The sequence below is a fragment of the Thrips palmi genome, unplaced genomic scaffold (genome assembly GCF_012932325.1).
Source record: "Thrips palmi isolate BJ-2018 unplaced genomic scaffold, TpBJ-2018v1 HiC_scaffold_5, whole genome shotgun sequence".
NCBI classification, from domain to species: domain Eukaryota; kingdom Metazoa; phylum Arthropoda; class Insecta; order Thysanoptera; family Thripidae; genus Thrips; species Thrips palmi.
Genome location: NW_023144632.1, coordinates 16,162,242 through 16,188,587, shown reverse-complemented (window position 1 = coordinate 16,188,587; position 26,346 = coordinate 16,162,242). Strand labels below are relative to the sequence as shown.

At 63.7% G+C, this 26,346-nt stretch overlaps 4 protein-coding genes across 4 annotated transcripts in view; 2 read left to right on the top strand and 2 right to left on the bottom strand.

The window, feature by feature from the left end:
• The window catches only part of LOC117650269 (extensin-2), a 38,350-nt gene extending 26,202 nt beyond the window's left edge, over positions 1 to 12,148 (top strand). Inside the window, 3 exon segments of the mRNA XM_034393556.1 lie at positions 9,286 to 9,447; positions 9,547 to 9,970; positions 9,973 to 12,148. Of these exon segments, the coding sequence (XP_034249447.1) occupies positions 9,286 to 9,447; positions 9,547 to 9,970; positions 9,973 to 10,667 (1,281 nt within the window). The 3' untranslated portion in view covers positions 10,668 to 12,148.
• The window catches only part of LOC117650268 (presenilin-1), a 78,089-nt gene that overhangs the window by 40,084 nt on the left and 11,659 nt on the right, over positions 1 to 26,346 (bottom strand). The gene's annotated exons all lie outside the window — the stretch shown is intronic.
• Positions 12,274 to 15,429, top strand: LOC117651215 (protein lethal(3)malignant blood neoplasm 1). Its single transcript, XM_034395029.1, has 5 exons — positions 12,274 to 12,561; positions 12,721 to 12,844; positions 12,930 to 13,065; positions 14,645 to 14,849; positions 14,949 to 15,429. Exons 1-5 carry the CDS (start codon positions 12,550 to 12,552, stop codon positions 15,315 to 15,317), a joined length of 846 nt encoding a protein of 281 aa, XP_034250920.1. The 5' UTR covers positions 12,274 to 12,549; the 3' UTR covers positions 15,318 to 15,429.
• LOC117650274 (endocuticle structural glycoprotein SgAbd-2-like) lies at positions 17,188 to 22,905 on the bottom strand. The gene is made up of 3 exons (XM_034393565.1): positions 22,850 to 22,905; positions 21,269 to 21,396; positions 17,188 to 17,572 (listed from the first exon to the last, which is right to left on the bottom strand). Exons 1-3 carry the CDS (start codon positions 22,862 to 22,864, stop codon positions 17,278 to 17,280), a joined length of 438 nt encoding a protein of 145 aa, XP_034249456.1. The 5' UTR covers positions 22,865 to 22,905; the 3' UTR covers positions 17,188 to 17,277.

Genomic DNA, 26,346 nt, shown 5'->3' with positions numbered 1-26,346 from the left:
CGGCTCGCCACGGCACGGCGATAAGCGGTGCGGTCGGGGGCGCGAGCCAGGGCGGGGCCGCGGCCGGCCGGTGCGGAGTGCGTGCGGAGAGCGTGCGGCTGGGACTGTACCGCGCATGACTCGCCCCAGCCTCGCCCAGCCTCGCCCCCCTGTCCCTGGGTGGCGCGGTGCACGCGGTGCACGCGGTGCCGGGTCGTAGGCTCTCGGTTCACAGGTGAGCCGCCGTGTGTAATCGAGTTCTCGCCCGGCTGGCGATGACCCAATCGACGCTGGCTGGCCGCTTTTTTCGGGTAGCAGGTGTGGCGGCGGGGACGCGGAGACCTCAGGCGGTGTCGGGTGGCTGGTCCCCGCAGGTTCCCGTCAAGCAGCGCCACATACGACGAGCAAGGCGACGAGGGCCTTGGAGTGGACACGGCGGCGCGCGGCGGCCCACGCCGCCCTGGCCAAGGCACGCCAAGGCAGGCCAAGGCAGGCCAAGGCGCCGCGGCACCCAGGCGCCTCGCGCACTGCTACTGCCGGCACGCCCGGCACGCCCGCCGGGACAACAAGGAACTTGGTCGTTACAAAAGGACGTGGAAGGACACCTCGCGCATATGCACAGGCAGGGTCGGACAACAAAACGCACGCGCTCCACCGCCAACGCGGCGCGCGCGCACTCAAACGCACTCGCCCGAGTCCTGCAGGACTCCGACCTTTCCCTATGCGTCGTGCCCACGCCTCGCGGCCGCACCCACGTACCTCGAGACGGTCCCGGCGATCTCATTGATAAACATCGGCCGGACGGGCCGTTCGCCGATTCGCATTCCGCGCGCCATTTTGGCCGCTCCGCCGCCTTGCCAGTGCTTGCCAGTGTCACGGCCATCCTGCCAGCGAGCAGCGCGCCCGCCGGACCGTTGGCACGCGTGGGCGCCGCGGACTCGGCGAACCGAACGGCCTGCTCGGCACCGCGACACCGCGACCGTGGACTCCACGGGTAACGCTCATGACGACGCGTCGTAAAAACACACAGCGGTGGCGCCGCCTCACAGTGGGCTGGAGGCGGCCAAAACTCTAGACGCGTTCTGAGCTCTAAAGTCGCTAAATGGGACTCGAACCGTACGTGTGACCCCACCAATGGATTCCTCGTTCGAAGAGCAATCCATTGGTGGGGTCACACGTTCGGTTCGAGCCCTGTTTAGCGACTCTGGAGCTCAAAACGCGTCAAGAGATTGGTCGCCTCCGCCCGTCTTCTGGCCCACTGTGCGCCTTGGGGACGCTGACGCGCTGACGCTGGGTGTGGGTCAACTCGTGGGAAACTCGCTAAGTTACAAGGCGAGGCGCAGGGCGCGCCGTGCGCCGCCCTGCTCGGCCACTGACATCAGACCCCCTCCCCCCTCCCCTCCGGCACGCGCAAGTTGCGTCATATTAGCCCAGCGCGGTTGGTGCGGGGGCCGCGGGCCGCGGGGCCGCGATGCAGCCTGCAGTCGATAATGCGCCAGGCTGCGCGCTGCAGCGAGCCTCCGTGTCTCCGTCACGGCGGCCGCGGCGACGCTCCGCGACTTCCGGCTGCTCCTCGTTGTGATTCGACACACACGGAGTGCAGCCTCCTGGCAGCCTCCGTCTGCTCGCTGCTTTCCTGGAGAAAATGGATTTCAAGGCAGAGTGCTGCTTAGGACGGTAGCCGCGCGTCGCAAGCAAAAGTAAAAATAAAGTTTGTCTGCGGGGTCTGAATTCTTTTCTCACGATTGACGGCAGGCCATCCACTAGCGTCCTACGGTCGCTGGGACCAGCTGGGTTCGGGGAGTGAAGGGACCAGACGGGCGGACTTGGCAAGTCGTTCGATCGCAGTGGCCAAAACCGCAAGTTTTCTGAGCCGCGTTGCCACGCCGCACAGTGGGCCAGGAGACCGGTGGAGCGGCCAAACTTCTAGACGCGTTTTGAGCTCCAGAGTCGCTAAGCAGGACTCGAACCGAACGTGTGACCCCACCAGATTGCTCTCCGAACGAGGAATATCCATTGGTGGGGTCACACGATCGGTTCGAGGCCTGGTTAGCGACTCTGCAGCTCAAAACGCGTCTAGAGTTTTGGTCGCCTCCACCGGTCTTCTGGCCCACTGTGCGCCGCTCCCGCCGGTGCTCCTCGAAGCGGAGGCCGGCGGCGCTGCGGCGCCGGGCGGGCGGCGCTCTTAGCCTCGTCATCAGCATGCAAATGAGGCGGGGCCAACAATCGCGGCCCTGAGGTGCGTGGAGACGTCCACCGCAACGGCCCTCTTCTTGTGAACGGGCGACGCACCTGCAGTGCCTGCACGCAGGCAGCCGCGGGCAGCCGCGTTTGCTTTTGTCTCGAAAACATAATTCGGTGGGAAACTACTTACAGCGAGAAGTACCAGCCTGCCTGCCTGCCTGCGCCGCGCTTGCATGGCGGCGGGGCGTTTGGCGCGGAAGAGACGTGCAATTTCTTCCGAGGAGTTCCGCCCTCCCCGAAAAAAGAGGGGATTAAGTAAGTGGCGTTCAGCCAGTGGGAGTGCGCGGCAGGCGGAAGCTTCAGAAACGCCCCCGGCACCAGGCGCACCAGGCGCACCAGGCACCGGGGCGACTTTTTGGCGCTCAACAAACCGCGGCAGTGTTGCCAATCGAGTCGATACGTCGTGATAAGGCGATCCGCAAAGGGCAATACGAGCACAGCAGTGCCAAGGCATGCCGGGGCGGCGAGGCACTGGCACGCCACTGGCACGGCCACCCCTCAGCATTTCATAACCAGCCGGCCACGCCGTGCCTTTGTCAGCTGGCAACAAGACGAGGCGGGTAACGCTGTCGGCCACGCCGACGGCCACGCCGACACGCCCCCTGGCTCGCCTGTCGCGCCAGGAGGTTGTCAGCCCTGCGGTCCGCCCCGCCCCACCGCGCCACCACGGGGGGCATCCCCGCGGCGTGTCAGGGGTCACTCGACGCGTCCTTGGGTTACGCCACACGCCACTGTAAGGGCGCCTCTGAGAAAAATGTCCGAACAAAGCGGAGGAACAAACGTGACGGGAAAACCACACGGTGCGCGCGCCGCGTGTTGTATGGAACGTGGCCGGCAGCGCCGGGGGCAGCGCGTGCCGCGGCGACGTCACCACGGAGGACGCCGAGGAGGTCAGCGGCGTCAACGTTTCGGGCGCTGCGCTTTTTCGCCTCGCGCTGAGCGAGTGTGTGTGAACGCGATGGTCCCTTTCCCAGCGTCGTCTCCGCAAGACGAGTGGAGGCTCGCCACGCAGCGCTGCCGCGCCCTGCCGCGCCCTGCCGCGCCCTGCCACGCCCCGCCACGCCCTGCCGCGCCCTGCCGCGCCCCGCCACGCCCTGCCGCGCCCTGCCGCGCCCTGCCACGCCCCGCCACGCCCTGCCGCGCCCTGCCGCGCCCTGCCACGCCCCGCCACGCCCTGCCGCGCCCTGCCGCGCCCTGCCGCGCCCCGCCACGCCCTGCCGCGCCCTGCCGCGCCCTGCCACGCCCCGCCACGCCCTGCCGCGCCCTGCCGCGCCCTGCCACGCCCCGCCACGCCCTGCCGCGCCCTGCCGCGCCCCGCCACGCCCTGCCGCGCCCTGCCGCGCCCTGCCGCGCCCTGCCGCGCCCCGCCGCGCCCTGCCGCGCCCTGCCGCGCCCCGCCACGCCCTGCCGCGCCCTGCCGCGCCCCGCCACGCCCTGCCGCGCCCTGCCGCGCCCTGCCGCGCCCCGCCGCGCCCTGCCGCGCCCTGCCGCGCCCTGCCGCGCCCCGCCGCGCCCTGCCGCGCCCTGCCGCGCCCCGCCACGCCCTGCCGCGCCCTGCCGCGCCCCGCCACGCCCTGCCGCGCCCTGCCGCGCCCTGCCGCGCCCCGCCGCGCCCTGCCGCGCCCTGCCGCGCCCCGCCACGCCCTGCCGCGCCCTGCCGCGCCCCGCCACGCCCTGCCGCGCCCTGCCGCGCCCTGCCGCGCCCCGCCGCGCCCTGCCGCGCCCTGCCGCGCCCTGCCGCGCCCCGCCGCGCCCTGCCGCGCCCTGCCGCGCCCCGCCACGCCCTGCCGCGCCCTGCCGCGCCCCGCCACGCCCTGCCGCGCCCTGCCGCGCCCTGCCGCGCCCCGCCGCGCCCTGCCGCGCCCTGCCGCGCCCCGCCACGCCCTGCCGCGCCCTGCCGCGCCCCGCCACGCCCTGCCGCGCCCTGCCGCGCCCTGCCGCGCCCTGCCGCGCCCTGCCGCGCCCCGCCACGCCCTGCCGCGCCCTGCCGCGCCCCGCCAGCCCTGCCGCGCCCTGCCGCGCCCTGCCGCGCCCTGCCGCGCCCTGCCGCGCCCCGCCGCGCCCGCCGCGCCCTGCCGCGCCCTGCCGCGCCCTGCCGCGCCCGGCCACGCCCTGCCGCGCCCTGCCGCGCCCTGCCGCGCCCTGCCGCGCCCTGCCGCGCCCTGCCGCGCCCTGCCGCGCCGGGCCGTCCGGAAGAAAGGCGCGTAACCTTTGCGCGCATATTTATGATGACTCGGCCCGAGTAAAACTAACAGGCCGGCTGATTGCAATCAGGATCAGGTCGCGCCTGAGCGGCCGCGGGCCGGACAGCGGCCTGCTTCCGAACAGCGCTTCGTCGCCCTGTCTCTCTCGCACCGAGACGGAAGGCCCCATGAGAGCGAGAGAGGCAGAGCGATGTTGGCTCGGTAGGGAGGCATTGATTGCTCGCGCCCTTCTTGCTCTTGTTGGCGCCGCGTCACGCCGCCGCCACAATAATTAGACCACACGGCTTACGTTTGGAATTTTAGCGCGGTGGCGGCGGCAGGCCGTGTTGGCGGACGCAGCTGCCGCCGCGCCGCGTGGGGGCGTGGGGCGAGGAGGCGGGGAGGCTCGGGGCAGGCTTCCCACATGACGTCGCGGACGGCGGCGCGGCGGAGGGCGGGCGGCTCCGACATGGCTTTATTTGTTGGGGCCTGTTCGTTTTGCTTTTCAAACGGCCGAGCCTTTTCACCGGGGCGACGTTCGCTGCATTCGTAGTGGTGCGGCAGCGCCGGGCACTCCGCGGCGCACGACCTGTATCGCCCATCACGCCGGTCGAGCCTCGGCCACCAACTCAGCGGCTGGGCAGGCAGGTCAAAACGGAATCGACTTAAGCAGTCTCCCTTAGTTTTCGGACACATACGCCCGTGCATTGACATGTACACAAACAAACAAACAAACAAACAAACAAACAAACAAACAAACAAACAAACAAACAAACAAACAAACAAACAAACAAACAAACAAACAAACAAACAAACAAACAAACAAACAAACAAACAAACAAAAACACATGAATTCGCACGTACGTTTACGACGGAACCTGACTCACACACACACATACACAGAAGCACGCTTTTGTCCGCACGCCGTACTTACTGATTGCGACCGGCTTGCCCGAGCCATCCACGGATCAATCAAATCGATATCGAAATCGATCATCGGCCGCATTGGAGCGCTGTAGCGTCTATGTGGAGCATCCGTCATGGGGCTGATGGGGCGGGCACAGCCTGTTGGCTCGCCGGGGGCCCGGCCGCCCCAAGGACCGCCCCTCGGTGACATAACCTGACACGGGCGATTCTTCAAACTGATGACCTTATGACTGACTCAGTCCGTTCGTCATCAACCGCCGAAGGCGACCAGAGCGCCTTTTTGAGAAGCCCTCGTGACCGCGCCGCGGTGGCCTGCACGCAAAAAAATAATTTTCATCAGAGCTAAAAAATTAGCACCCGCACCAATGAGATTAGCTCTATAGGCGCAGCTAATTTTTTAACTGTGTGGCTAAAAAGTGTTAGCTGGGCGATTCTAGCAACGGATCTAACGGCCTAGCTGGAACTGTAAGGAATCCTTAGCTGTAAACCAATCAAATCTTGCTGATGAACTACTCAAGTTGTTTGCTCCCTAGTTATTCCGAGATGAAAAGATGAAACCATCATTACGAATAATGTCTACTCCATGTGGTCTAACGGTCACGGACACATCTTAAGTAAGACGGAGTCGTCAGTGACCCTTGACGCGCTCACGAATCACTCAGAATTGCCCGCTGGAGTCAAGTGTCACTCCAGCAGGGGAAGCGATCCGCCACCTGACAGACAATTGTAGAAACGATGGCGCCCAGACTAAGTGAAAACGCATGCTACACTGTCCCCGCGCGCGAGCGGCGGCGCGACGCGCGCAGCGCACTCTCGCGGCGACCTCCTCCACCGCGACGGTGACTGGACGACGATGACATCAACTGGTCTCGTCAGATCACATTTAGCTTGTTTACTAGAAATTTTTGAAGGCTTGCAAACAATAGTTAGCAGCCCACGACTAGCAGTATTAACAAACAAAATTGGCTAAATCCGCCACAAATTTGTGTTTTGCGAGAGTGGTTGCTTGGCAGGTAACCAGCTAACCATCTGGCCGCGCGCACCTGAGGTCGCTTGTAGCTGTGCTAGTTTTTTAGCGCCCGTGCTAAAAACGATCTGTTAAAAAAATTAGCACGGGTCTGATTTACATTTTTTTGCGTGTGGAGGGAGGCGCGCCGTCCTGGCTAGCCTGGCTAGCCTAGCCGCGTCTTCGGTATGAGAAAAACCATTCTGAGGTCGCGTCGCGTAGATACTCAAAAAAGTAGATTTACGATGCTCAAAAAAGCAGATTTACTCGTGGTTTTTCAGTGCAACGAAGGCATACGGTACGACTTGCCGCGCGAACTGTCGCCGTCCTCGCCGGCACGCGCCACCACGCGGCGTGCCGCTGCACCGCGCTGCGCGCGGCCATGCAGCCATGCAGCCGTGAGTGCGCGAGCGGCGGCATTCCCCAACGCATCCCTGCGTGCCGTGCCTGCTTTCACTCATTGCCAGTTGTCTTCTGCGAGGCGCCTGCCCCGCCTGCCCGCTTCCGGCTTTCCTGCTGAGACCGGACCGAACCCGCCGCTTCCGATTGCCGCGGATCGGATCGTCGGGTCGGCGAGGAGGCGCGGGCGTGCGGACCGCCGGGACCGCCCGGGCGGCACCCACCACGGCCACCCCGGCCCGGCGTGGCCACGCGCCGCGCCAACCTTGACCATGACGGTGACGCGCCGGCCTGCCTGGCCGGCCGGGCTGGCAAGGCCCGCGTGGGCCCGCGAGGTGGGCGGGGCGGCCCGGTCGGGCTCAATGAACCTCTCGTTCGGCCGCGCGAGAGCAGCGACGAAGCGACGCATCGACAGCCGGTCCCAATAACGCGTCCCGACAGCCTCGCCCGCGAGGGGTCGTCAACTTCAGTAACTCAGTCAACTCAGGCTGTATATTACTTGTATATTACTCTTATATTACCGCTAAAAGTCCATAAATATTACCAAATAGACTACTTAGAGCATAGGTAGCATGAAAAATCGGCCTCAAAACGGTAATATAGGACGTATATTACCATATATTACTGTATTACTTCGTACACGCGCGATGTGAGTTGACGACCTCTCGCTCGCCCGCCCCGCCGAGCTCGCCGCTCGCCGCTCACCCCAACGACGGCCTGGCTTTCAGTTAGAGCAGCCCGTCCCTTGGGCCCTCGGCCCTCGGGCCCTGGCGGCCGCCGCGGTCGCCCGTGGCGCGCACAGCCGCGGTGTCATGCCGTTCAGAACGCGGTAACGAGACGAACGGGCCCGGCGACAATGACACAACGTGCGCCACGCGCACCGGTACCGACAGGGTACCGACTAGCGCCACTGGCTAGCGCCATGCAGTGGCTAACGACGCTGGCTCCAACATGACATGCCGCGCGCAATTGGGGCAGGCGGGCAGCGCGTCGACGGCAGCTTCGCCGAGCCGAGGCCGCCCCGCTTGCATGCACTCGCACGGTTAATTGATAGTCCCGATCGGCCGACTTGGACGCCCTTGGAGGACGAGAGCGAGAGCAGTCCCCCGGCTGGAACAAATCGCGTGGCGCGCATCACGACGTGAATGTTGTCAGTGGCGACACTGGCGGTTACCGCACCGCGTCCCGCCGCGTCCTCCCAGGACCCCGGGGCACGGGGCACGCCGCGGGGCACGCACAGTCACAGTGGTGACAGGGAAAGTGGCCCGGGCCCCGCGGGGGGCTGCAGGCTGCAGCGGCCCGCCTGCAATCGTCCCGTTGCACCGTCCAATTTCTCATAGCGCGTCCGCACGGGAATGCGCACACACTTTCCGCAATGGACTCCGGCGGCGCGCGGGTTCGACGCGTGGAGCAACGCGGCGCTCGTTCGGGACGGATCACATTTTGATCCCGTCCGCATTGTCACTCTCGCTTCTCCTTGTGGAGCACGCGGTCCCCCCCCCCCTTCCCTCGCTGGAAGTTGCGCAATACGTGGGCGAGTGCCACTCACGTACAAAACGGGTACTACTAACCAACCCGAGGCACTCGGTACTGGACCGCTTTGAGCAAGACTGCGTGCCCAACCCAAGTGCCCCGAGCCGGGCAGCGAAGTACCAGACAAGGAAGGCAGGGCAGCCCTGGCGCACGCCCTGCCTTACCTCCGCTGGCTGGCCTACCCCGCAGGCGCCGCGTCCGCGCCCCCTCGCGACATCGGCGAGGCATCTCATGGCTGGCGGCCGGGCTGGCCGCGCTCCTGGACGTGCCTGCGGGATAGCGTCGTCCATAAATAATGTGTGTCGCGCTGTTGCTCTACTTGAGCAGGCCCGCGCTGCTGCACGCTGTGCGGCCCGCTGCTGCTGTGTAATCCGTGGCGGGCCGTGGCGGGCCGTGGCGGGCCGCGCTCGGAGCCTTGCCAGTGTAGCGCCCACGACTTGCCGGCGACGTCGGGCACGGCATGCTCGGCCTGCACTGCACGGCGGGGCGCGGCAGGATGTGAGTCGAGCCAAACAGTCCCACTAGACTAGGCGCGCCGGGTAAAGGCCAAGAGAGGCCGGGCTCCTTCAGTGAGTGTCTCTCGATCGGAGGCAATTTCAGCGTCCGCATAAAATGAAAGAAATGCACCTTTTCAATGAGTCGCTCTTCAAGCAGCAAGGCGGTGAAATGGTGGCAGTTGGCTCGTTCCGGCGCCTTATGCTTTGCCAGGCAGGCCATGCCCTAACGACGATTACATCCAGGAGTCTGCCGGCCACTCGCCCGGACTACTTGCCGCGGGTCGGGAACGCGGAGTGTGTTGGGTGGCCTAGCGCCACGGCGCACCTGCGGCAGGTTAGCGCAGGCAGACGGACAGACGGCCTGACGGGCAAACGTCTGCAAAGCGTGCTGAGGATACGCGGCGACCCCGCCGCACGCTAAGCGGGTGCAAAGCCAAAGCCCGGCCGGGCCGGTGTGTACGAATGTGAACGCGTGTCGGCCAACAACGCTTTCATGTTCTCCTTCTCTCTGCTGCAGGCTTCCTTGTGCGCGGTGGCGCGCGCACGGTTCGGCGGCACTCTGGGCGGGTACAACCTGGCGCAGACCTCGCAGTACCACATCCAGACCGACGAGGGCCCGGAGCGCTACTTCCGCTACCAGACCGACAGCGGCCAGTACCGCAAAGAGAAGCGGCTCGAGGTAGGCCAGGCCTACTAGGCCCTCCCAGTGGCAGTGTGCGCGGCGCGCGTGCGCCGGCGATGCAGGCAACTTATTGTGCTTCTCTCTCGCTGCCCCCAGGACGGCACCGTGGTCGGCTCGTACGGCTGGGTGGACGCGGACGGCTACTTGCGGCTCCGCGACTACGTGGCGGACAACAACGGCTACCGCATCGTCCGCACCAAGAAGCTGTGGGTGGGCGACGAGCCCATCGGCCGCGCCGTGGCCACGGCCAAGTTCGCCCCGAGCCAGGGCGGCGTCGGCGTGGCCAACGCCATCATCCCCAACCCGACGCCCAGCCCCTACGACGTCGTGTACCCGCCAGTGGTGTCGCCCGCCTCCGGCGTCCCGGAGACGGTGTATGTGACGCCGCCATCGCCCTACGGCGTGAGGGTGTCCACCCCGGCCGCCTACCTGCCTCCCGTTGCGTCCTACCTGCCCCCGGTCAGCTCCACCCCACGCCCCTACTACTCGACGTCCACCCCCGCCGTGGTCAGCTCAACCCCCCGCCCTACTACCCGTCCTCCACCCCCAGTGTGGTCATCAGCTCAACCCCCCGCCCCTACTACCCGTCCTCCTCCCCCACCGTCGTCAGCTCCACGCCCCGCCCCTACTACCCGTCCTCCACGCCCGCCGTGGTCAGCTCTAGCTCGCGGCCCTACGGATCGTCGACGCCCAAGCCCTTCGTGGTGGTGTCCTCCACGCCGTCGCCGAGCTACTCGTCGTCGGCCTCCCCGGCCATCCCCGACGCCACGCCGTCGCCGATCCGCGGCGAGGAGGCCTCGTCGTACTCGTCGCCGTCCGCGCCGCTGCGCCCCTACAGCAGCGCCAGGCCGCACCCCTTCCACCGCGGCCACAGCCAAGGCTACAGCAGCAGCAACCTGTACGACCACGCCGCGCCGCCGCGCCGCGGCTACATCAGCGAGCTGCCCGGCACGTACGACGCCAACTCCAACTCGGTGATCCCCGAGTACGACGGCATCGCCGTCACCCACAACGGCTTCCGCTACTACCTGCCCAGGCAGTACCAGGAAGAGGAGAACCTCCCCGGGGACAGGCGGGCCGGCAGCTTCGGCTACGTCGACCCCTTCGGCATCAGGAGGGTCATCTACTACAACTCGTCGCCTGGCTCCGGTTTCCAGGTGCGGAAGAACAATCGCTACGTGGGCTTCAACTCGACACCCTACGACCCCCGATTCTGAGGCATAGCCGACATCGAAGACTGCAAATGAGTGCGAACTCTACCATGCGACCTCGCCTCGGGCCCTGCGACCTCGCCTGCGAGCGACGCAGTGCACGCAGTGGACGCAGCAGTCCGTGGCTCGCCAAGCCCGAGGCGAGAGGAACTCCATCGGCACGGGCCGGTTCAGCTCCGAGGGCTATTTTTCGCCGAACAGCCTGTCTCGAGTCCGATTCTGGAGCGCAGACGCGACTTGCCAGAAAATAGTCCCGAGCGTTTGGAGATGTTTATTTTTCAAGTAGTGACGACGGGTGTGAACCTACCACCCCGTCTACGAAACGTACTAAAATGTTTTATCAAAGCCAACTTACTTTATGTAAAATCTAATATTTCGGTGCTAAAATGAATGACGTGTGCCATTTCAGAATTATGATGAAAATACAGAAACTGCAAGCAAAGGTGCCAAGAATGTACGGAAGGAGCTCAAACAGGCTCACACGTTGGCTCAGCTGACATTAAATTTAATGATTTGCCATTGCAGTTACGAAAAATCTCATGGAAATGGCTCTGTGCGTTAGCTACTCCCGCTCTCCTTCAAACATTTCCAGGGGAATTTTCACAAGAAAAAAACCCTCGACTAGAGTGAATGCGTTTATAGATTTCTAGAAGAGGCGCAAATGTGTGAATGCTGTACATAGGTAATTTTAAGTATTTTATTTTGAGTTAACGAACGATGTAATAGAAGAGCAACGCGATAGAGCGCTGCTGAGTGAGTAGTAATTAAAGAGCTCGACAGTAAGTTTTCTGTGATATGAAGAATATGATGCTACCCCTGTCACATAGTGTGAGTGCGCAAAGCGAAATTAGATCGTTGTTTACAAAGTAATGATGCCCACCCTTCAATTTTTTTTAAAAGAGAGAGAGAGTGATGTTGGTTGCGTGGTTGAATTGCCGATCCACCTCTAGTCATGTGAAAGGGTGAGTATTGATCTAGAGGGCAACAACATTGTCAAATAGAGAAAGAAAGTAAAAGTTTTCAGAGTAATTGTCTTGTTGCCATTATCTTTTTCTGGTATATCAGGTTGCTTTCATCGCTTTGCTAGACCGGATCGGCCAGATTAGAATTTCATTGAATTAATATTAGTTCTTATTGGACTTTTGACGAAGAATGTTTGTTTAAAAATGCCATATGAAACAGAATGCAGCATTCTGCTTCCTTCCTACACTGTGAGAAATAATGCTTTCAGGTAGTGGCGTGAGTGCATAATAATCTTTTTGTGTTTAACTCTCCAGAAGTTGTGGACTGAACGAAATGCATCGTGTAAACGCGACTGCCAGACTGCCAATTTATCGAGTTCGTTGTACGAACCATACGTAATGAGTCGGCAAGTAACAAATATTGATTATAAAAAGAAACATAACTAGCTAACTTTTAACAAGAGTTGCGTTGACTTCACAAATTACTTTGAAATAAATAAATTTTCTCAACAACAAAAACCAGAACTGCTTGTTCCTACGTATCTCTTTCCATATTTCTGTGACCCGCACCCATTTCATGAATCAAGAAAGAACAAATAAGAAATTTCGTCATGTATGGCAGTAGCCTTGCAGCACGCCAAGCGGACGATGAAATGAGAATACAGTGAACATCTTCCGCCTCTGCGATTGGACACCGGCGGATTTTGTGACGGGCGCGCCGCGACTGTCGCACAAACACGCACACTGGAGGGGAGGATGGGCTGGCCGCGGAATGGGTCGCCGACGGTCGCCGAGGAGGAGGTGACAGCACCCAGGGCAGTATTTAACGCAAAGACCGGGCGCGGGCCTCGCAGTCACGCGGGACATCTTCAGCTAGCTTCAGCCAGACCCATCGCCATCGCCTCCCCGACATAACCATCACCACCATGGTGAGCATGGTGAGTGTCGTGTCCAGTTTATCAGTTCTAGCGCGGCCAAATTTCTGGTAGTTGGTTTTGTCTTATACGCCAACACCGCAACTCTTGTTCGACGTTCTCGTCGAGGAAATTCTTGAGTTGTCCTGAGCGTTTTACAAAAGGCTGCGTGATGCTGTGCAGAGGTGCTGCTTGTTCGCGGTGGCGCTGCTCGGCGCGTTGGCGCAGGGCCAGAAGGACGACGACGACAAGCCCTACAAGTTCGGCTTCAACATCGAGAAGTACCAGCACCGACTCGAGGAGAAGAGTAAGCCTCGCGGGACAAGGTCCGGTACTTTTGGTCCGTCCGCTGGCCGCACGCGTTGAGACGATCTTCCTTCCGCCCTGCGCAGACACGAAGGGCCTGATCAAGGGCGAGTTCGGCTTCGTGACGGGGGACGGCGTCTACCACGAGACGGCCTACGCCACCGACGAGCAGGGCGACTTCAAGATCCTCGGCATGAGGAGCTACTTCGTGGGCCTGCGTGAGTGAAACCGCAACCGCAAGTATTACTCAAATCAGCTTAACATAGGGATTGTGAATGGATGAGATTTTAGGCGACAACTCCTTTATGAGCTGGCGACGCTGGCGACCACCACCGCGCCGCCCGGGCCGGCCTGGCCCATCAATTCCACAAATCGTCGTGTCTCCGGACACTTTTATTCCCGCCACGTTGTGGAGCCCGGTGGCTCGTGCCGCTCAATAAAGAAGGCAAAAGGAGAAAGAGGAAACTGGCCAGCAAAATACTCCGGCCGTCCCCGGGTCAGTGGTGGCATTTTTGGCGCCGAGGCCCGTGCGGATTTGAGCGGCGCAGATAACACGGGTGGAGATTCAACGACACTGTCCTGTACATTTCGGACGCAATTGCTAACGCCCCTTCCCCCCTCGACTGGCAGCTTACGAGCTGCAGCTGTGCGCCGGGAGAGTTGGCAACACACCGTACGGCTGTGGTGTCTGGAAAGAAACGCACAGGTTGTGTGGAAAACATAGTCTCGGATATTCCCTGGCATAGAACATTTTACTCCTTGAGATGCATTCGAATATTCGAATTCTAACTGTGAAACCTTTCGAGAGCGTTCAGTCGCCGGGACGGCGTTGCCGGCTTTCGAACGACGCCGGACGACGCCGTTTTGGAGTGTTCCGTGGATGACTCACACATCGCCAAGCGAACCATCGCAGACCCTCCCGGACCTACCTGTCCTCGCCCACTTGTCACCCGCTAGTCACCCGCACTCTGGAGGCTCTCCTAATCTCCCGGAGCGGCCAGCACGCTGGCAGCAGCAGCGGGCCCGAGGTTCCCAAGGTTGCTCCGGGTGACGAGCGACCGGGAAGCGAGAAATGGGCGGCTGCTTTTGATTTACACGACGTTCCTATGCGACAAGTGGATTTGGGATTCAGGCATGCAAAGGCGGCATGCGTTGGCCCGCACCTTTCTCAGACTGGGCTTCTTCTTGGCCTTTTGTTTTGAAAACAACAGTAATGGGACAGGCCGTGTCAAGACGATGACGTCATGGCTGAGGTCACGGGCTCACCTCTTTTGCCTCACAGCGGGACTAGACTTGCCGGACATCACCAAGGGCTCGCCGCCCCCAGCTCGGCCCCCGCGCCAGCGCCCCTCAAGCCCCTCAAGCCCTTGGACCTGAGCGGCATCAGCGGCTGCAGTGGCTGCACCATCCCCGTCCGCCCCTCCCAGCCTCTGGTGAGCCCCCAGCGTGCGTGCGGCCATTCCTATTCATGCCCCGCTTCGTGTGTGCTATTGCACTGTGAAATTTGAGTCGTTACTTGATGACAATTTCAAGGCTAATTTTCTTTACAAGGATGTCATCAAGTCAATTAATGACATTGTTGTCACGCCCATGCAATAAGTATAGGAGCTTTGAAGAAAATGTCATCAATTTGTGACGAGATTGTCATCATTTCAAAGTGATGAAAATGTCATCCACGTTTTTGTCATAAAGTGACAACAAATTTTCACAGTGTGGCGACACTTTTGCGAGCAGTGGCGGCGTTTGAAAGCTCGTGAAAATAGATACAGATGGACAAGTGCATTTTCGTCGTCTCTTACAGAACGGCCAAGGGACCAACTCTGGCTTGGCCGGTAGCAGCGGCCCGTTCAGTCGTCCACCATCCGCTTTCGGTGGCCCCGGAGCGGCCTCCCCGAGCACGGACGGCCCCCTCGTACGGCCAGCAGGGCCAGCAGGGCCAGCAGGGCCAGCAGGCCCCCCAGAAGCCCTCGTACACTCCTGTCGCCAACTCCGAGTCCAACATCAAGGCAAGTAACACGCGCCTGCCCCCGAGTCAGCAGCAGCACTGCTGTGCCCGTTGGGCTGCCTACGTCCCGGCGCTCGCTACAGAGCCGTCTCTGTTGCAGGTGGGGGGCTTCACCGCCGAGGAGATGAAGGCCCTGCTGTACCGCTTCAACTACACGCTGGGCTTCCACGGCCACCACGAGGTGGGCGACCGCGCGGGCCACAAGGAGGGCGGCTATCACTTCAACGGGCGCGACGGCTTCGAGCGTGCCGTCCGCTACACTGCCAACGAGTTCGGCTTCCAGCCCAACATCACCCTGCGCGAGCTGGGCGCGGACAGCAGGGCCACGCCGCGCCAGGACACGGAGAAGGGCGCCGAGTTCGGACTCAAGGGCTTCGAGTTCGTCTGGTTCAACGCGCCGAAGGGCGCGCGGACGGCGCGGACGGCGCAGACCCAGCAGGGCCGCCAGGGCCGCAGGCTCCAGCGATGAAGGGAGGGAAGAAGACAAAAACTCGAGAAATCGACTTAGAATAAGGCAGCACGGCTTTTGGCAAGGCCGACCAGTGTAGTGATTAAGGAAAATAAATATATTTATGCGATAAGTACGATTTGAAAATACACCTCTCTCACGGTCGGTTGCCGGCAGGCGGCAGCCGCCTCCAAGAAGGGCCTCGTGTCGAGCGACCTGCGCCTGCCAGGTGGGCAACCCATCGGGCTTCAGACTACCACAACGGCGTGAGGCGGTCCAGGAGACGGGAGAAAATGTTATAATAGGAAAACGAACATCTGAAGATCTTTTCTCAAAAGGGTACCGTATTCGAACACTAATTTAAACACGTGCTGAGTTAAATTCTCTTACGCCATGGCACGTCTGGAGAACACGGCGCCGAGTAGGGCCGAGCGGCGCCGCACCGCGGTGTGAAAAGGACCATTTGAAATGGTGTTTCACAAGGAAACCGAAACACATTGGCAACAGTGGCACGGCCGGGCCGGCCGTGGCAGACAAAGCGAGAGTGAGTGAATGCGTTTGCCTTCCGCGCCGCAGTGCCGCAGCGCGCGCAGGACCAGCTCTGCCTCGCTCTGTTCCGTTCCCAGAGGAACCAGTAGAGCCGGTGGTCCCAAAACGAGCGCGCCGCTACTTTGCAGCGCAACGCGGCACTTGTTTCAGAGACGATCTGCTTTTCGGGGGCGGCGCAGCATGGCACGCGGCCACACGCGGCGCACAGTGGGCCAGAAGACCGGTGCAGGCGGCCAAAATTGTAGGCGCGTTTTGAGTTCTAGAGTCGCTAAATGGGACTCGAACCGAACGTGTGACCCCGCCAATGGATTCCTCGTTCGGAGAGCAATCCATTGCTGGCTGGGATCACGTGGGATCACACGTTCAGTTCGAGTCCCATTTAGCGACTCTGGAGCTCAAAACGCGTCCAGAGTTTTGGTTAGGTTAGGTTAGGTAGGTAGGTTAGGTTAGGTAGGTAGGTTTTGGCCGCCGGCACCGGTCTTCTGGACCACTGTGCGGCGCCTCGCTCTGCCTCGCCCGGCCTTGCCAATGCTGTCGTCGACGAGCCGTCATGCAGAGCAGGGAGGGCAACTTAGCAGGCGGTGGTCTTTGCGCTAAGTGCAGCACGTCTGGCGTGTCAGTGCAGACCTTTCGAACGATGCGTGCCTTCGTCCACTTCGTCAGATGGCCGGCACTAGGTCAGTTTTGCAATCGGCCGATTATTTCAACCAAGTGTGTTTTGCGGCTAAATCGCCCTGTGTACAGTGTCCCGTCTCATTACATAAATTATGTTCGTGATCATCGTTTTCGACATAACGTCTGTGTAGTTGAGGGCGGTTGAGGGTGACAGAAAATTACGGACATGATGTTGAGTATCGTTTGAAAAGTTTATTTTTCAAGATCCCTTTGTCTCGCTTTGCCTTTGTCTTGGGAGATGCAGCACCATTATGACTTTATGTACAATCTGCGCATAATTTTTTTCCGTTCATACAAAAAGTGGTAAACAGTCGAAAGAGTGACAAATACTCATATAGTGACAGTTTAGAAACATCCAGAAACATTCGAACGTATCTCACCGGGAAAGAATCATGGAGCGTGCAGTATTTGGAGCAGCACATTGTACAACATGGCGCAGTGGTCAAACGCAGGTCACCTGGAGACCACCACGTTGCACCTCGAGCGGGCAGTCGTTGACCACGAACCCAGTGTTGCCGGATCGTGAGAAATTCCTTTGGATTTCATTCTTTTCATCTTTGGGGGTGGGAGCTGGGGGTGGGGGCTGGGGTGGGGCTGGGGGGGGCTGGGGGTGGGCGGGGGATTTTGGATGGATTTTACAAATGTAGAAGAGGAATTTCTCCTTGACGTTCCTGGCGACACTGGCGTTGACGGGGTGGTGGCTGTGCCCTGGCTTTGCCCTGGCTTTGCCCTGGCTTTGCCCAGGCGCCTACTCGGTCTACTTGCGACCGTAGCGCCGGGGGTCGTACTGGCCGTTGTCGTTGGGGTCGGGGTCCCTGGAGGCCAGCTCGTAGGCGCGCTGCAGCTCGGCGGGGATGGGCGGCGGAGTGGGCAGGTGGGCCCCCTGCGGCTGGTAGCCGTTCTCGTCGGCGATGTACTGGATGGCGTAGACCACGTTGTCGGGGCCGCGGTACGCGAAGCTGCCCTGCACGGCCTGGCCCTCCAGCTGCGGGTTGCCGGCGTTCTTCAGGAAGCCCTGCGCCTGCGCCTGGATGCCGTTGCCCGTCTCGTAGCTGCAACCAATGCAACAGAGCGCCAGGTCAGTTCAGAGCGGCCAGTGTGATGCCCGCCCGCTCCTCCTGTTTGAGGTCGGCAGCTGGAGCGGTGGGGCAACGAGGAGCTGGATCCGAGGCGGTGGAGGCGGGCGTGGTGCCACTGCCGGCTGATGGGCGTGTCGGCGTGGCGGTCACGTCGCCGTTTTGCCGCGGTGCCGTGGTCACAAAGGGTCACACCCACGCCGCCCGCCTTTGCCGCCCGGGTTGGCGAAACCGCGCGCCAGCCGCCAGGGGCCCAGCCCGGGGCCCCGCCCGAGGCCCGGGGCGAGGTCCAGCACGGCGTCCAGGTCCACGTCCACGGCGCGTCGTCCAGGAGGTGCCGATGGAGATCGTGTCCTCCGCGCCGTCACTTGCGCCACTCCGAGCAGGGCCTTGGCGGCCTTGGCGAGGTGCGGCGGTCTCCACGAAACACTTTTGCGGAACGCCTCGCACCGCACCGGCCGCCGGGGCTGCCGGGGCCCACGCCCGCCGACGCGCCGACGCCCGCCCGGGTCGTGACCACGAGGACGAGGCCGACACTAACTCCCGCGCGCTGCCACCGCCGCAGAGCGGTGCGCCTGGACCTCGTTGGCGGTACGAGGAAGCGACGAGTGCCCCCGCTGCCACTACCAGTGGGGCGCCGGCCAGGGGGTGGTTATCGGCGACCTCGGTGGCGCGACTTCGAGTCATAACTCACTCCCCGCAAAGCGAGACGCAAAGCGAGACGCAAAGCGGAGCAGCCCCGCGGGCCTTGCACCGTGTATGCGCTGACCTGCTGACGTGGGACGCCCGCGGCAAAGGCAGGCCCAGGCAAGCCTCGATTGGAGCTGGCTGCCCCGCCGGGGCCCCGGCCTGCCAGCAAATATTACAAATCACTCCGCAGCGCACGCGCCTATTTCTAAAAGTGCCGCCGGCGCCATTGCTGGAGTCCCGAAAGCCCTTGTAGTGCCGCCACTGGCTCGCACCCTGTTGCTCTCAAGCACTGACGGACTGTTCCTTTTACACCTGTCACGGACTGTCACGGTCTGCGCCACGGCGAGTCACTTTGAGACTGAGCGGAAAGCAACAGCTCAGCGAGGCCGGCAAGCGCAGGGCAAGCGCAGGGCGCCTCGTCGCCTCGTAGTTGCGCTAGGCAGATGGGGAGGGCCCTGCCCGGCCCTGCCCGGCCACCCACGCCGGCGTCGTGAAACAGATCTGCCCCTCGCGATATGGAAGGCGGAGCGCGGGGCGTCCAGGAGAGCGGCTCGTCCCGTCGCCGGACCGCCGCCACGCCGCCACGCCGCCACGCCGCCGCAGACGAATTGCGCGGACCGTCGCGGACACAGGCCGCAACCCCACACGCCTCGCGGCCCGCTCTCCTTACTCAACTCGAAACGCGTGCAGCGCGCTGCAGCGGCGGGGCCTAGGGCCTAGGTCGTGCGGCGCCGCGGACCAAGCATTACCTCGGCATTCCTGGGAAAAGTGTATCGACGTCCCCCACCCACCCACGTGAACCCGCACGGCCCGCCGCCGCGCCCCGCGGCCCAGCGACCAGCGACCTCCTCGAACGCGGCGCGCAGTGGGCCGCACAGTGGGCCAGAAGACCGGAGGAGGCGGCCAAAACTCAAGACGCGTTTAAGGCTCCAGGGTCGCCAAACAGGCCTCGAACCGAACGTGTGACCCCACCAATGGATTCCTCGTTCGGAGAGCAATCCATTGGTGGGGTCACACGTTCGGTTCGAGACCCATTTAGCGACTCTCGAGCTCAAAACGCGTCTAGAGTTTTGTCCGCCTCCACCGGTCTTCTGGCCCACTGTGGGCCGGGAGGCCATTCAGACGAGCACGACTGGACAAGTTTTGCATTCCCTAAACGACTCGAACCAAAGACGAGATGGACAGTTCGAAGGGCAATCCATTGGTGCCGCCATCACCTGTTTCATTCGAGTTCCAAGGAGTGCGGCGCGCAAAACGTGTCCAGAGTCGTGCCCGCCGAACTTGTCTTGTGCCCCTCCGTGTGACGGTGCACCGCGGCGCGGCGCCCGCTGCAGTGTGTCATCTGCTTTAATGGGGGAGGCCACCGCGTTTCCGCGCCAAATGGGGAGTGGCTGGACTGCTGTCGCAAGGCTTCATTGTAGCCCGTCGCGGCCCGTCGAGAGAGGCGAGCACCACTCGGCGGAGACCTCGACGCCGGAGCGCGCCAGAGCCCCGGGTGCACCGCGTGCTGGGACAATGGCGAAGGAGGAAGACTACCCCGTCATCACGGCTATCACGGCGAGTCCCAGGGAGACGCATCACGCGGACGCAGTCGAGCCTGACGCCGATCGCGGCTCGATTGCCCGCCCCTCCTATTCCTGCGGCCTGCCTGCGCGTCGCTGCGCGTCCTGTGTGGAGACATGGCGGAGAGCGCCTGCCGAAGAAGGGGTAGGCGACCCGCCGCGCACCGCTGCGTGGAGGTCACGAGGGTTGCCTACCCAGCGAGGCGTTCGGGCTGCGCTCCGCGACGGCAGTCGGCTCCTTCAAGATGTCTCCCACGCCCAAGGCCGATGACTGCGTTGACGGCCTAAGCAAACCCGAGTAGAACGAGTAGAACACTCCGGTGCACGCCCACCGCCCTCCACTCTGCGCCTCGCTCTGCGCCTCGCTCTGCGCCGACCTTTTGCTAACGAGATTTCGCCGCGCGGCCCAGGGGCCGCGCGGCCAGCGGGTCCAGCACGCCCCGCGCCGGCCCCGCCGTCCAGCGCCCGGGCCCGTTGCCGCCCGCGCGGCCGGACGAGCATGGCTGCGGGCCTTTAAACGAAGCCGCGCGGCTCCAGGGGATGGCCCAGCGCGGCCACGCAGCGGCAGCGCGGCCCAGGACAGGCCCACGACCCCACGCATTGTCCTGCCAGGAAAGCGGGGGCCGACCTCCGCGGCCCAGGCCGAGCGGTGGCCCGGGTGACCCAGGGGTTGCTCCCTCCGTCCAGCTGCCGGCCGCGTGCCGGCCACGCCGCCGACGGACGGGGTCCTTGAAGCGAAAGCGAGAGTTTCGGCAGTGGGGCCGCGACGCGCAGGACGTCTGGCAGTGTGGGCCCATGTTTCGGCCCCGCCCCACGGGGTCCTCCCAGGGCTGGCTCGACCTCCGCGGCCTCCGGCCGAGCGCGTGGCCGGCGTGGCCGGCGTGGCCCGCGTACCGGTGGCGGCCGCGTGCTCAAGGCCGCCACGCCGCCGACGGACGGGTGACCTTGAAGCGAAAGCGAGAGTGCGGTGTGGGACGCGCAGACGCGCAGACGCTCTGGCCGTGTGGTGCCGTTGTTTCGGCCCCCTGCCCCACGGCGCTCCTCCCACGCCCCCTCCCCCTCCACCCTGCGGCGAGGCCCTCCCACGCCCCGCCCACACCCCGCCCACGCCCCGCCCAGACTCGGCCGGCCGGCGTTGTCGCCGCGACGCCCTGCTGGCGGCGTGCTGGCAGTGGCGGTGCACTGGTGCACTGGTGCACTACGTCACGGCGCCGCCGCCGGTCAGTTATTAGTGGGCCATCCAGCCGCCGCAGCCTCGGCCCTGTGGCTCTCGCCGCCCCGCCCCTCCCCGCCCCTGGCCCCTCCCGGCCCGTGGGAAACGGGCGCGGCCGGGCGGCGGGGCGGGGCGGCCCTTGGGGGCCAGGTCACCGACGAGCCAATCTGCAAAGTTCACGCTGGACGCGTCGTGTTGCGAACTCACGTGTACGAGAAGGAGCCGTCGGGGTTGACCACGTTGTCGAGCCTAATGATGGGGATGGGCGTGGTGTACTGGTAGGGCTGCTGGAACTGCTGCGCCGCCACCGCTGCCAGCACCCCGCACACGAACGCCTGCAAGGAGAACCAAGGACCAGTCAGTTAAACATAGATGCCAAAATTTTGTCAATGACTCATCCCTTTTGACCCAGACGCACTATGAAGAGATCATGTCACTCCGATGCGTCTTCACGACTTTCGCGCTGCCCGCGGGCTTCCCATCCGGGCCAGCGGCCCGATTCCGGAGAATCGTTCCGTCGCTCTGTCTCTGTCGCACCCATGGCGCGCCCTGAAGGAGTGCGAGAGAGACAGAGCGACGAAATGACCCTTCGGATTCGGGCGGCTGCTCCCTGGCTCCTGCCCTGTCCGGAAGCCGTCGGAGCCGCCACGGGGAACGCTACGCGGGGAACGCAAGCAGGGGAACGCCTGTAGGGGAACGCCCGCAGGGGAACGCCAGCAGGGGAACGCCAGCAGGGGAACGCCAGCAGGGGAACGCCAGCAGGGGAACGCTGGGGAACGCCTGCAGGGGAACGCCAGCAGGGGAACGCCAGCAGGGGAACGCAGGGGAACGCCAGCAGGGGAACGCCAGCAGGGGAACGCCGGGGAACGCCAGCAGGGGAACGCCGCACGCGCGCCGTTCACACAGGACTGCCTGCAATGGCGTTCTGATCGCAACAGGGCCGAACACGCCGCCGCCGGCGGTCGCGGTGCGGTGCGGGGAAGTCCATATACCTGTCAAATACTCTCCCACACGCGCCGCGCACGCGCAAGTGCACGCGAGCTGCCCTTGCCACAATGAGTGCGTGAGGCTCTGCTTCGATCCGCCCAATTAGCGACCAGAGGGTGCGAGGCCCTGCTGCCCCCTGCTGCACCCTGCTGCCATGTGGAACTTGGACCCTGGCCTGGTCGGCCGGAGTCTTGCAGTCTGACTGCCTGGGGCCGCCTGGGGCCGCCTGGGGCTGTGCCTGGGGCTGCTGGGACAAGACAAGCGCGCCGCGAGCGAGGTAACGCGGTAACGCCTGGGGGGCCGCCGGCCGGAGCCGCCGGGCCTGTGAGATGTATCAAGCAATGCATTCCCATCATGCGCTGCGTGCGCGTTGCACAACCGGCAACAACGGGGTGAACTGGGGGCCTCAAAAAACGGAAGGCTGCGTCGCTGCGTCTCACGCGGCTGTCGTTAGGCGAGGTGGCAGTGGCACAAGAAGAGGGACACCCATTGCACCTGCACTGCGCGCAATGTAGCGAGGGACCGGCTCGACCTGCACCACTTTGACGAGCTGTTGGGGAATCTGGAAACCAGTCGGCGCTGATTGATTCAAGAAACCTAACTTAATTACCGAGGTAATTGTGCAGACGACTTTACGATTTTAATCATTCTGAACGAAATTCACTTTAGGTCTTGCCCGGCCTTTCACACTCAAACACGCACGTCTTCGCATAGAGCCCGAATGGCAAGGTCCATGGCACGTCACTGTGCTGCTCCAATCAATGCGCGCGCTGTCAGCACCCGGCCCGGCGTTGTACTTACGATCAAAGTCCTCATGGTGGTGGTTGCGTGTTCCGTAGCACCGCTCGCTGCTCGCGTCGGACCGAAACTGTATCGGCCCCACGAGCCGGCAATCTTTTATAACCGCGTGCAGCGCCAGCAGCGGCAGCAGCGGCAGCGCAGCCCACCGCCGGCGCTAGGTGGGGTGCGTCCAGGCGGGCGGGGCGGGGACGACGCCGCGGACGGCAGCACGGGGTGGCCCTGCCCGCCCTGCCCGCCCTGCCAGGGCCCTGCCCCTCCCGCGGCCTTCCCCCGCCAGCCCGCCAGCCCGCCAGCCTCCACCCGCAAAGCGAGCGCCGTGCCGCGCCGCGCCGTGCAGTGTGGCCGTCGCGGCCGACCTCCTCATCTTCCTCGCGGTTGACGCTCAGCCGTTTAATGAGGCGCCAAATGAGAGACAATGCGGGGCCGGGGCGGGCCGGGGCGGGCCGGGGCCTTGGTGCAGGCGGCTCCCTTGTGCGTGTGTGATTGGATTGGCGAAGCCGCGAAGCCATTCGTCATCGCCGCGCGCCGCGGAGAGTGGCGAGGGTGGTGACGCCACGGCGCGCCACGGCGACCCATTTGCCGCATTAATTCTTTAGTATTTATCGCCGGCAGCTTGTACGTGCCGCAAAGCTCCCTCACTTTCGCCTCCGCGCTTCGGTCTGAGACGCCTTGAAATTCGGGACTCCCGCCGCCTCAAGGCGCGGCGGTCGCCATGTCGGCGCCCCGGGTAGCCGCGGGTAGCCCCGGGCCTCGGCGCTAGGCTTTGCTGGCTTTGCGGTCCGGGATGCGCGGCGACGCACCGCTCTGCGCCGTGCTGCACCGCGCTGCGGTCGCCGCCATCCGTCTCCCAGCCGCCCGGCCGCCACCTTGCCGCCACTGATACATTTGTTTGGCCAGCCCGCCGCGCGGCCCATCGGCACCCATCGCCGCCCAGGCTCGCCGCGGCCGCCAAGTCCCCCGCGATACACGCGCGCCGACCGATGGACCGACCGCAGAGATTACTCTTCTTCGAGGCGCACGCCGCGCGCGGCACCGGGGCACTCACGGATGCGACCTATGTCGTTTGCTGTGCTTCTCGGAACCTCCGCCCGCCTCCACCCGCCTCCGCCCGTCTCCGCCCCTCGGCCCGAGGTGGTCCGAGGCGAGGCGTTCCCTCCCCGACGACCAGGCGGGATGGCGGGGCGGTGGGGTGGCAGCCGATGCAGGCTGTCGACACGCTACTCGTCCTAAGAGTCAAGCACTTGGTCAAGCATCGGCGAACGGCGGGTGTCCACACTCTGGACACTTGCCTCCCCCGTGACAGGTGGGCGGCGTGCTGCCCCGCCTCGCCACATGCCTCGCCGTGACGGCTTGCACCAGGCTTGCTCCAGGCTTGCTCCAGGCTTGCTCCAGGCTTGCTCCAGGCTTGCTCCAGGCTTGCTCCAGGCTTGCGCCAGTCGGGTAGGCAACACGGCAGGACACCGGCCCTGACCCGGCCGCCCGCCCTTCACATTTTCTCGAAAAGTGAGCGCAGTTCTACGCGACAAGGCCTGGCCGCTGGCCGGGCCGGAGGGCGTGGGTCTGCAGAGGGCTGGTCAAGCGGCCCGAGCGTCGAGCCGAGCGACACAGCCAAAATCAGTGCGGTCTTCACTTGTCGTTTCTGAATCTTGATCACTTCGAGTCGGTGGCACGGCCGGTGCTGCTGCTGATGTCCTGCCCGCACTGCACGGTCCTGGCACCTTGCGACAGCAGTCTCGTTGGCGCGAGCGCTGCCGTCCGCGGACCAGCCTGGACCAGCCTGGACGTGATGACGGCCAGGAAGGCGGCGGCGGCGTCGAGGCGGCCGGGAGGGAGCGGCCTGCCTCTCCAGGCGGCTCGAGGAAGGCGAGGCTGGCCGAGGCTGGCCGAAGCAGCATTATCATTACATCTATTTAGTGCTTTTGAGTGATCGAGCCGCCCTGCAACAATGAGCCCTGCGCCAGGTAGCCAGAACAGCCAGGTGTGCCAACCAGCCGCCGGGTACGGTCCGCCGGGCTGGACTCGTCTCTGGTTTACTGCCTGTTTGCTTAGGGAATCACCGCGGGTCGTTCTGCTTCGACAGGGCAATCTATTCCGAGCGTTCTGACAAACACGGCAAGCGGCGCAAGCGGCGCGGGAAGAGGAGCGCGAGGAGCGTGCGTCGAGTAGGCGAGGCGATCTTGCGCAAGAACGAGAACAAGACCCGGGCCAAAATAATGGGAATCCATTCAAAAGCCGCGCCCTCCATGACGCCGCCGTGTCCGCGATGGGTCCGCGACGTCCACGATGCCTTTCAAATTGGCGTGGCGGCATGGCGGCCGCCGGATCGGTGTCGCAACCGGGCCGGGCGGGTGCCGCGGCGGTCTTCCCCGCAGCCACCTCGCAGCAGGTCCTCTATGAGGCGTCGCTGTGAAGGAGTCGCGGCTGCGCGACTGCGTGCGTGAGCGCCTTCTCCTCCTTCGCCTTCTGCGTTTTGTGCAGGTCTGCGCGTCCGCCGCGTCCGCCGTGCCACGGAGGCCCTAATTGGCCGGCTGCGCGGTCCGGCGGCTGGCTTGTCCCGAATGGTGCTGTCTCTCTCGCTCTCATGCGCCGTCACGTGTCACAGTGGGCCAGAAGACCGGTGGAGGCGGCCAAAACTCCAGACGCGTTTTGAGCTCCAGAGTCACTTCATGGGACTCGAACCGAACCTGTGACCCCACCAATGGATTCCTCGTTCGGAGAGCAATCTATTGGTGGGGTCACGCGGTCGGTTCCAGTCCCATTTGGCGACTCTGGAGATCAAAACGCGTCTTGACTGGAGTTTTGGCCGCCTCCACCGGTCTTCTGGCTTACTGTGCGTGTGAGTGCAAGAGAGATAGAGCGACGATCCCTGGCCCTAGGTCCTCGCGTCCAAGCAGGCTGCAAACACGCATCCCGACCGGCCGCAGGGCTGGCCGCGGCTGGCCGACGACGCCGCGCTGTCACCGTGGACCCTCCCACTGACCCTGCCGGCCGGCCGCGCTCCAGTTATTTAAATCGGTCCGCTCGCTAGGCCGGGCCGGCCGGGCCCTGGCCACGTGAGCCGCCTGGCCCAGGCCTCGCCCTGCAGGGCATTTGCCACGGTGACCCCATCAAAGGTAGAGCCGCCCCCTCCCCCTCCCCCCTATGACAGGTCTCCTCGCTTTTTTCCAGTCTCGCGAAGCGCGGCACCGCGGCACCGCGGCACGACGTAGCGAGGGCCCGGCCGCCCGGCGCCAAGTGCATCTATCTGGCATTTAGAGGAGGTGCTCTCACAACATCAACCTGCTGACCTTCCGGCTCAAAACATAGTGCCCAATCCCAATGTTCCAAGTACTGCTGAAAAGAATCCATAATGGCCTCGCGGCGGCCTTGTGGTGACAGTTCTTTCCCTCACTAGACGGTCTGCGAGATCATGTGCGGGTTGCAGCGCGGTGTGTGCCGGAGGGGGGAAAAGGGGGGGGGGGGGGGCTGCCATGCACATGCAGCCTGTGTACGAAGTA